Here is an 11088-nt window from a genome sequence, read left to right on the forward strand (position 1 = left end):
AGGTGCTGTCTCTGCCACGAGTTTTTAGCAGAATGCTTATAAATATATAAAACATCACTAGTTACTGGCAGCAGCTTGCTAATCTTAGGTGCTGTCTCTGCCACGAGTTTTTAGCAGAATGCTTATAAATATATCAAACATCACTAGTTATTGGCAGCAGCTTGCTAATCTTAGGTGCTGTCTCTGCCACGAGTTTTTAGCAGAATGCTTATAAATATATAAAACATCACTAGTTATTGGCAGCAGCTTGCTAATCTTAGGTGCTGTCTCTGCCATTTAGCCTACTACTTGGTCTTCTGACTCTCATTATATCTTTCCAATAACTTCAGTCAATTTTATAGATAAAGAAAACAAACAAGATTGCAAATTTCTCACCTTTTCTCTCCGCTGGTCCCACAGGACTCGATTCTCTTCCACAGCAAATCTCTTGACACAAGATGTATTCTGAGAAAACAGAAAACAAGAAAACTAAAGAACTTCCCTGAACAGAGTCTTCACAGCTTGATTTTTATGCTTTCCCCGCCATTCGCTCAATTTTGATTTTAATCAAAAGCTAGGTTTCCAATGGGAGCACAATGCTTGTTGAAAACTATAAGGTCATAGGGTGGGTAGGATGAGCTCAAGAAAACCGATCCTTTCGTAAGAACGACAAGCTAAAGAAAATGGTATGCGGAAAGATTTCTGAATGTTCGTGTCCTTTATTTCTCGCACAAAAGCATAGTTTCCACAAATTTTCATGTACCTTTCCTTTTCAATCAGTATGTTTGGGAAGCAAAGAAGACAAGTAACCTAGCAATTCTCACCTTTTCTCTTGTATGGTCCTACATGACTCGACGCTCTTCCAGAATACATCTCTTGAAACAGGATGTACTCTAAGAGAAGATAGAAAACCGGAGAGAATTACTGTACCTCCACAAAAACCACGTTTTTACACCTTGGTTTCTATGCTTTAAGTTTCACTCTAGGTGCAGAATTAAAAGCTATGTCTCCATGAATTTCAATGCATGTGGAAAAATACAAGGTCATAATGTAGGTAAGAAATGCTCAAGAATGTGGAATGCTTACGGATGTCAGAATGTGTGTTACTTTTTCATTTACAATCGCAACGGGATGCATTTCCTGCTTGACCGTCAGTCTCTTGAAACGTTTCTAATTATAACACCGACTTCCCATCGAACCTTTACTTCCCTTTTGGACATTAAATGAAAAACGAACCTGTCTGGTCCATTAGAGACGCCTCTCTTTGGGTACTCCAGTGCCGGTCCTTTGCCAGGATGGTGGTGGGAGGGAAGGAGTGCTGAACATCCTCGCTCGGAAGAAGAATTCATACATAGGCATCACGTTACTGGTCTTAGCTGCTGTTTCTAAAAATGTCTAAGCCCTGGCCTATAAAGATTCAATCAATCTTCATCTTTTTTAGGGTTCTGTAGGCAGCAGCTTGTTATTCTTAGGTGCTGTATCTGCCGTATATAAATACCCTATTCTATTTCATCACTGACTGCAGCATGCTAAGCTTTGTAATAAGAATATCTCTCCCTTCAGAAACTTTACTCCTTGGCCAGATTATTGGCAGCAGCTTGCTAATATTAGGTGCTTTTCTGCCAGTAAAAACTACTTCCTGTTCTTTTTACTGTAGCATGGCTCTTTAAAAATTGCTGGCCACTATTGAATTTCAAATGGATGGGATAAGCAATCAATCAAGTAATTATTTCTTCATTTGAAGAGAATCCTACCATTTTTTTGCAACATCTTAAATACCTGAAATAAGAGTGGAGAATATCTGAATACATTTACAGTAAAGTGTGCAACATCTTAAATACCTAAAATAAGAGTGGAGGATATCTGAATACAATTACTGTAAAGTGTGCAACATCTTAAGTACCTAAAATAAGAGTGGCGAATATCTGAATACAATCTCAGTAAAGTGTAAAAGCATGCATGGCCCTACTTACATGGGCAGTTCGAACAGCAAAAGGAAAACAAGTTGAACAACACAAAGGGAAATGAAACCAACAATCGTTGGAAATACATATGGGGCATATTCATCGACAGATTCAATTAAGAATTTGCATGGATAATTGCATGTCCGTTTTTTTCATATATATTAAGTCAGAAGCCAAGGTTCGTCTACTGTGGTTTTATAGGCAGCAGCTTGCTGAATTTAGGTGCTGATCCTGCCACATAGTTTTACCAGAATGCTTATAAATGTATAAAATATCACTAGTTATTGGCAGCAGCTTGCTAATCTTAGGGGCTGTCTCTGCCACGAGTTTTTACCAGAATGCTTATAAATATATCAAACATCACTAGTTATTGGCAGCAGCTTGCTAATCTTAGGTGCTGTCTCTGCCACGAGTTTTTAGCAGAATGCTTATAAATATATCAAACATCACTAGTTATTGGCAGCAGCTTGCTAATCTTAGGTGCTGTCTCTGCCACGAGTTTTTAGCAGAATGCTTATAAATATATAAAACATCACTAGTTATTGGCAGCAGCTTGCTAATCTTAGGTGCTGTCTCTGCCATTTAGCCTACTACTTGGTCTTCTGACTCTCATTATATCTTTCCAATAACTTCAGTCAATTTTAAAGATAAAGAAAACAAACAAGATTGCAAATTTCTCACCTTTTCTCTCCGCTGGTCCTACAGGACTCGATTCTCTTCCACAGCAAATCTCTTGACACAAGATGTATTCTGAGAAAACAGAAAACAAGAAAACTAAAGAACTTCCCTGAACAGAACGTCTTCACAGCTTGATTTTTATGCTTTCCCCGCCATTCGCTCAATTTTGATTTTAATCAAAAGCTAGATTTCCAATGGGAGCACAATGCTTGTTGAAAACTATAAGGTCACAGGGTGGGTAGGATGAGCTCAAGAAAACCGATCCCTTCGTAAGAACGACAAGCTGAAGAAAATGGAATGCGGAAAGATTTCTGAATGTTCGTGTCCTTTATTTCTCGCACAAAAGCATAGTTTCCACAAATTTTCATGTACCTTTCCTTTTAAATCAGTATGCTTGGGAAGCAAAGAAGACAAGTAACCTAGCAATTCTCACCTTTTCTCTTGTATGGTCCTACATGACTCGACGCTCTTCCAGAATACATCTCTTGAAACAGGATGTACTCTAAGAGAAGATAGAAAACCGGAGAGAATTACTGTACCTCCACAAAAACCACGTTTTTACACCTTGGTTTCTATGCTTTAAGTTTCACTCTAGGTGCAGAATTAAAAGCTATGTCTCCATGAATTTCAATGCATGTGGAAAAATACAAGGTCATAATGTAGGTAAGAAATGCTCAAGAATGTGGAATGCTTACGGATGTCAGAATGTGTGTTACTTTTTCATTTACAATCGCAACGGGATGCATTTCCTGCTTGACCGTCAGTCTCTTGAAACGTTTCTAATTATAACACCGACTTCCCATCCAACCTTTACTTCCCTTTTGGACATTAAATGAAAAACGAACCTGTCTGGTCCATTAGAGACGCCTCTCTTTGGGTACTCCAGTGCCGGTCCTTTGCCAGGATGGTGGTGGGAGGGAAGGAGTGCTGAACATCCTCGCTCGGAAGAAGAATTCATACATCGGCATCACGTTACTGGTCTTAGCTGCTGTTTCTAAAAATGGCTAAGCCCTGGCCTAAAAAGATTCAATCAATCTTCATCTTTGTTAGGGTTCTGTAGGCAGCAGCTTGTTATTCTTAGGTGCTGTATCTGCCGTATATAAATACCCTATTCTATTTCATCATTGACTGCAGCATGCTAAGCTTTGTAATAAGAATATCTCTCCCTTCAGAAACTTTTACTCCTAGGCCAGATTATTAGCAGCAGCTTGCTAATATTAGGTGCTTTTTCTGCCAGTAAAAACTACTTCCTGTTCTTTTTACTGTAGCATGGCTCTTTAAAAATTGCTGGCCACTATTGAATTTCAAATGGATGGGATAAGCAATCAATCAAGTAATTATTTCTTCATTTGAAGAGAATCGTACCATTCTTTTGCAACATCTTAAATACCAGAAATAAGAGTGGAGAATATCTGAATACAATTACAGTAAAGTGTGCAACATCTTAAATACCTAAAATAAGAGTGGAAGATATCTGAATACAATTACAGTAAAGTGTGCAACATGTTAAATACCTAAAATAAGAGTGGAGAATATCTGAATACAATTTCAGTAAAGTGTAAAAGCATGCATGGCCCTACTTACATGGGCAGCTCGAACAGCAAAAGGAAAACAAGTTGAACAACACAAAGGCAAATGAAACCGACAATCGTTGGAAATACATATGGGGCATATTCATCGACAGATTCAATTAAGAATTTGCAAGGATAATTGCATGTCCGTTTTTTTCATATTTATTAAGTCAGAAGCCAAGGTTCGTCTACTGTGGTTTTATAGGCAGCAGCTTGCTGAATTTAGGTGCTGATCCTGCCACATAGTTTTACCAGAATGCTTATAAATGTATAAAACATCACTAGTTATTGGCAGCAGCTTGCTAATCTTAGGGGCTGTCTCTGCCACGAGTTTTTACCAGAATGCTTATAAATGTTTAAAACATCACTAGTTATTGGCAGCAGCTTGCTAATCTTAGGTGCTGTCTCTGCCACGAGTTTTTACCAGAATGCTTATAAATATATCAAACATCACTAGTTATTGGCAGCAGCTTGGTAATCTTAGGTGCTGTCTCTGCCACGAGTTTTTAGCAGAATGCTTATAAATATATAAAACATCACTAGTTATTGGCAGCAGCTTGCTAATCTTAGGTGCTGTCTCTGCCATTTAGCCTACTACTTGGTCTTCTGACTCTCATTATATCTTTCCAATAACTTCAGTCAATTTTAAAGATAAAGAAAACAAACAAGATTGCAAATTTCTCACCTTTTCTCTCCGCTGGTCCTACAGGACTCGATTCTCTTCCACAGCAAATCTCTTGACACAAGATGTATTCTGAGAAAACAGAAAACAAGAAAACTAAAGAACTTCCCTGAACAGAACGTCTTCACAGCTTGATTTTTATGCTTTCCCCGCCATTCGCTCAATTTTGATTTTAATCAAAAGCTAGATTTCCAATGGGAGCACAATGCTTGTTGAAAACTATAAGGTCACAGGGTGGGTAGGATGAGCTCAAGAAAACCGATCCCTTCGTAAGAACGACAAGCTGAAGAAAATGGAATGCGGAAAGATTTCTGAATGTTCGTGTCCTTTATTTCTCGCACAAAAGCATAGTTTCCACAAATTTTCATGTACCTTTCCTTTTCAATCAGTATGTTTGGGAAGCAAAGAAGACAAGTAACCTAGCAATTCTCACCTTTTTTCTTGTATGGTCCTACATGACTCGACGCTCTTCCAGAATACATCTCTTGAAACAGGATGTACTCTAAGAGAAGATAGAAAACCGGAGAGAATTACTGTACCTCCACAAAAACCACGTTTTTACACCTTGGTTTCTATGCTTTAAGTTTCACTCTAGGTGCAGAATTAAAAGCTATGTCTCCATGAATTTCAATGCATGTGGAAAAATACAAGGTCATAATGTAGGTAAGAAATGCTCAAGAATGTGGAATGCTTACGGATGTCAGAATGTGTGTTACTTTTTCATTTACAATCGCAACGGGATGCATTTCCTGCTTGACCGTCAGTCTCTTGAAACGTTTCTAATTATAACACCGACTTCCCATCGAACCTTTACTTCCCTTTTGGACATTAAATGAAAAACGAACCTGTCTGGTCCATTAGAGACGCCTCTCTTTGGGTACTCCAGTGCCGGTCCTTTGCCAGGATGGTGGTGGGAGGGAAGGAGTGCTGAACATCCTCGCTCGGAAGAAGAATTCATACATAGGCATCACGTTACTGGTCTTAGCTGCTGTTTCTAAAAATGTCTAAGCCCTGGCCTATAAAGATTCAATCAATCTTCATCTTTTTTAGGGTTCTGTAGGCAGCAGCTTGTTATTCTTAGGTGCTGTATCTGCCGTATATAAATACCCTATTCTATTTCATCACTGACTGCAGCATGCTAAGCTTTGTAATAAGAATATCTCTCCCTTCAGAAACTTTACTCCTTGGCCAGATTATTGGCAGCAGCTTGCTAATATTAGGTGCTTTTCTGCCAGTAAAAACTACTTCCTGTTCTTTTTACTGTAGCATGGCTCTTTAAAAATTGCTGGCCACTATTGAATTTCAAATGGATGGGATAAGCAATCAATCAAGTAATTATTTCTTCATTTGAAGAGAATCCTACCATTTTTTTGCAACATCTTAAATACCTGAAATAAGAGTGGAGAATATCTGAATACATTTACAGTAAAGTGTGCAACATCTTAAATACCTAAAATAAGAGTGGAGGATATCTGAATACAATTACTGTAAAGTGTGCAACATCTTAAGTACCTAAAATAAGAGTGGCGAATATCTGAATACAATCTCAGTAAAGTGTAAAAGCATGCATGGCCCTACTTACATGGGCAGTTCGAACAGCAAAAGGAAAACAAGTTGAACAACACAAAGGCAAATGAAACCAACAATCGTTGGAAATACATATGGTGCATTGTCATCGACAGATTCAATTAAGAATTTGCATGGATAATTGCATGTCCGTTTTTTTCATATATATTAAGTCAGAAGCCAAGGTTCGTCTACTGTGGTTTTATAGGCAGCAGCTTGCTGAATTTAGGTGCTGATCCTGCCACATAGTTTTACCAGAATGCTTATAAATGTATAAAATATCACTAGTTATTGGCAGCAGCTTGCTAATCTTAGGGGCTGTCTCTGCCACGAGTTTTTACCAGAATGCTTATAAATATATCAAACATCACTAGTTATTGGCAGCAGCTTGCTAATCTTAGGTGCTGTCTCTGCCATTTAGCCTACTACTTGGTCTTCTGACTCTCATTATATCTTTCCAATAACTTCAGTCAATTTTAAAGATAAAGAAAACAAACAAGATTGCAAATTTCTCACCTTTTCTCTCCGCTGGTCCTACAGGACTCGATTCTCTTCCACAGCAAATCTCTTGACACAAGATGTATTCTGAGAAAACAGAAAACAAGAAAACTAAAGAACTTCCCTGAACAGAACGTCTTCACAGCTTGATTTTTATGCTTTCCCCGCCATTCGCTCAATTTTGATTTTAATCAAAAGCTAGATTTCCAATGGGAGCACAATGCTTGTTGAAAACTATAAGGTCACAGGGTGGGTAGGATGAGCTCAAGAAAACCGATCCCTTCGTAAGAACGACAAGCTGAAGAAAATGGAATGCGGAAAGATTTCTGAATGTTCGTGTCCTTTATTTCTCGCACAAAAGCATAGTTTCCACAAATTTTCATGTACCTTTCCTTTTCAATCAGTATGTTTGGGAAGCAAAGAAGACAAGTAACCTAGCAATTCTCACCTTTTTTCTTGTATGGTCCTACATGACTCGACGCTCTTCCAGAATACATCTCTTGAAACAGGATGTACTCTAAGAGAAGATAGAAAACCGGAGAGAATTACTGTACCTCCACAAAAACCACGTTTTTACACCTTGGTTTCTATGCTTTAAGTTTCACTCTAGGTGCAGAATTAAAAGCTATGTCTCCATGAATTTCAATGCATGTGGAAAAATACAAGGTCATAATGTAGGTAAGAAATGCTCAAGAATGTGGAATGCTTACGGATGTCAGAATGTGTGTTACTTTTTCATTTACAATCGCAACGGGATGCATTTCCTGCTTGACCGTCAGTCTCTTGAAACGTTTCTAATTATAACACCGACTTCCCATCGAACCTTTACTTCCCTTTTGGACATTAAATGAAAAACGAACCTGTCTGGTCCATTAGAGACGCCTCTCTTTGGGTACTCCAGTGCCGGTCCTTTGCCAGGATGGTGGTGGGAGGGAAGGAGTGCTGAACATCCTCGCTCGGAAGAAGAATTCATACATAGGCATCACGTTACTGGTCTTAGCTGCTGTTTCTAAAAATGTCTAAGCCCTGGCCTATAAAGATTCAATCAATCTTCATCTTTTTTAGGGTTCTGTAGGCAGCAGCTTGTTATTCTTAGGTGCTGTATCTGCCGTATATAAATACCCTATTCTATTTCATCACTGACTGCAGCATGCTAAGCTTTGTAATAAGAATATCTCTCCCTTCAGAAACTTTACTCCTTGGCCAGATTATTGGCAGCAGCTTGCTAATATTAGGTGCTTTTCTGCCAGTAAAAACTACTTCCTGTTCTTTTTACTGTAGCATGGCTCTTTAAAAATTGCTGGCCACTATTGAATTTCAAATGGATGGGATAAGCAATCAATCAAGTAATTATTTCTTCATTTGAAGAGAATCCTACCATTTTTTTGCAACATCTTAAATACCTGAAATAAGAGTGGAGAATATCTGAATACATTTACAGTAAAGTGTGCAACATCTTAAATACCTAAAATAAGAGTGGAGGATATCTGAATACAATTACTGTAAAGTGTGCAACATCTTAAGTACCTAAAATAAGAGTGGCGAATATCTGAATACAATCTCAGTAAAGTGTAAAAGCATGCATGGCCCTACTTACATGGGCAGTTCGAACAGCAAAAGGAAAACAAGTTGAACAACACAAAGGCAAATGAAACCAACAATCGTTGGAAATACATATGGTGCATTGTCATCGACAGATTCAATTAAGAATTTGCATGGATAATTGCATGTCCGTTTTTTTCATATATATTAAGTCAGAAGCCAAGGTTCGTCTACTGTGGTTTTATAGGCAGCAGCTTGCTGAATTTAGGTGCTGATCCTGCCACATAGTTTTACCAGAATGCTTATAAATGTATAAAATATCACTAGTTATTGGCAGCAGCTTGCTAATCTTAGGGGCTGTCTCTGCCACGAGTTTTTACCAGAATGCTTATAAATATATCAAACATCACTAGTTATTGGCAGCAGCTTGCTAATCTTAGGTGCTGTCTCTGCCACGAGTTTTTAGCAGAATGCTTATAAATATATCAAACATCACTAGTTATTGGCAGCAGCTTGCTAATCTTAGGTGCTGTCTCTGCCACGAGTTTTTAGCAGAATGCTTATAAATATATAAAACATCACTAGTTATTGGCAGCAGCTTGCTAATCTTAGGTGCTGTCTCTGCCATTTAGCCTACTACTTGGTCTTCTGACTCTCATTATATCTTTCCAATAACTTCAGTCAATTTTAAAGATAAAGAAAACAAACAAGATTGCAAATTTCTCACCTTTTCTCTCCGCTGGTCCTACAGGACTCGATTCTCTTCCACAGCAAATCTCTTGACACAAGATGTATTCTGAGAAAACAGAAAACAAGAAAACTAAAGAACTTCCCTGAACAGAACGTCTTCACAGCTTGATTTTTATGCTTTCCCCGCCATTCGCTCAATTTTGATTTTAATCAAAAGCTAGATTTCCAATGGGAGCACAATGCTTGTTGAAAACTATAAGGTCACAGGGTGGGTAGGATGAGCTCAAGAAAACCGATCCCTTCGTAAGAACGACAAGCTGAAGAAAATGGAATGCGGAAAGATTTCTGAATGTTCGTGTCCTTTATTTCTCGCACAAAAGCATAGTTTCCACAAATTTTCATGTACCTTTCCTTTTCAATCAGTATGTTTGGGAAGCAAAGAAGACAAGTAACCTAGCAATTCTCACCTTTTTTCTTGTATGGTCCTACATGACTTGACGCTCTTCCAGAATACATCTCTTGAAACAGGATGTACTCTAAGAGAAGATAGAAAACCGGAGAGAATTACTGTACCTCCACAAAAACCACGTTTTTACACCTTGGTTTCTATGCTTTAAGTTTCACTCTAGGTGCAGAATTAAAAGCTATGTCTCCATGAATTTCAATGCATGTGGAAAAATACAAGGTCATAATGTAGGTAAGAAATGCTCAAGAATGTGGAATGCTTACGGATGTCAGAATGTGTGTTACTTTTTCATTTACAATCGCAACGGGATGCATTTCCTGCTTGACCGTCAGTCTCTTGAAACGTTTCTAATTATAACCCCGACTTCCCATCCAACCTTTACTTCCCTTTTGGACATTAAATGAAAAACGAACCTGTCTGGTCCATTAGAGACGCCTCTCTTTGGGTACTCCAGTGCCGGTCCTTTGCCAGGATGGTGGTGGGAGGGAAGGAGTGCTGAACATCCCCGCTCGGAAGAAGAATTCATACATAGGCATCACGTTACTGGTCTTAGCTGCTGTTTCTAAAAATGGCTAAGCCCTCTCCTATAAACATTCAATCAATCTTCATCTTTTTTAGGGTTCTGTAGGCAGCAGCTTGTTATTCTTAGGTGCTGTATCTGCCGTATACAAATACCCTATTCTATTTCATCATCCTACCATTCTTTTGCAACATCTTAAATACCTAAAATAAGAGTGGCGAATATCTGAATACAATTTCAGTAAAGTGTAAAAGCATGCATGGCCCTACTTGCATGGGCAGCTCGAACAGCAATAGGAAAAACGTTGAACAACACAAAGGAAAATGAAACCAACAATGGTTTGAAATACACATGGTGCATTGTCATCGACAGATTCAATTAAGAATTTGCAAGGATAATTGCATGTCTGTTTTTTCATATATAACAAGTCAGAAGCCAATGTTCGTCTACTGTGGTTTTACAGGCAGCAGCTTGATAATCTTAGGTGCTGACCCTGACACGAGTATTTATCAAAATGCTTATAAATGTATAAAAGAAACACTAGTTATTGGCAGCAGCTTGCTAATCTTAGGTGCTGTCTCTGCCACGAGTTTTTACCAGTATGCTTATAAATATATAAAACATCGCTAGTTATTGGCAGCAGCTTGCTAATCTTAGGTGCTGTCTCTGCCACGAGTTTTTACCAGTATGCTTATAAATATATCAAACATCGCTAGTTATTGGCAGCAGCTTGCTAATCTTAGGTGCTGTCTCTGCCACGAGTTTTTACCAGTATGCTTATAAATATATAAAACATCGCTAGTTATTGGCAGCAGCTTGCTAATCTTAGGTGCTGTCTCTGCCACGAGTTTTTTTCCAGAATGCTTATAAATATATAAAACATCACTAGTTATTGGCAGCAGCTTGCTAATCTTAGGTGCTGTCTCTGCCAC

At 38.4% G+C, this 11088-nt stretch overlaps 1 protein-coding gene across 1 annotated transcript; it reads right to left on the bottom strand.

Moving 5' to 3' along the window:
- Nucleotides 1-203: 203 nt before the first annotated feature.
- On the bottom strand, nucleotides 204-3781 carry LOC106012086. The gene is made up of 6 exons (XM_013083823.2): nucleotides 3467-3781; nucleotides 3055-3123; nucleotides 2625-2693; nucleotides 1216-1306; nucleotides 804-872; nucleotides 204-444 (listed from the first exon to the last, which is right to left on the bottom strand). Exons 1-6 carry the CDS (start codon nucleotides 3477-3479, stop codon nucleotides 372-374), a joined length of 384 nt encoding a protein of 127 aa, XP_012939277.1. The 5' UTR covers nucleotides 3480-3781; the 3' UTR covers nucleotides 204-371.
- Between the last annotated feature and the right edge of the window lie 7307 nt (nucleotides 3782-11088).

Source organism: Aplysia californica, unplaced genomic scaffold (genome assembly GCF_000002075.1).
Source record: "Aplysia californica isolate F4 #8 unplaced genomic scaffold, AplCal3.0 scaffold00256, whole genome shotgun sequence".
In the NCBI taxonomy this organism is placed as follows: Eukaryota; Metazoa; Mollusca; class Gastropoda; order Aplysiida; family Aplysiidae; genus Aplysia; species Aplysia californica.

What these genes read in the sequence shown, in the direction of transcription:
- LOC106012086 (XM_013083823.2), bottom strand. An exon ending in AGGACCAGCGGAGAGAAAAG is followed by an intron (nt 1,307 to 2,624) that starts GTGAGAAATTTG and finishes CTTCCGAGCGAG; the next exon opens with GATGTTCAGCACTCCTTCCC. An exon ending in AGGACCATACAAGAGAAAAG is followed by an intron (nt 445 to 803) that starts GTGAGAATTGCT and finishes CTGTTTTCTCAG; the next exon opens with AATACATCTTGTGTCAAGAG.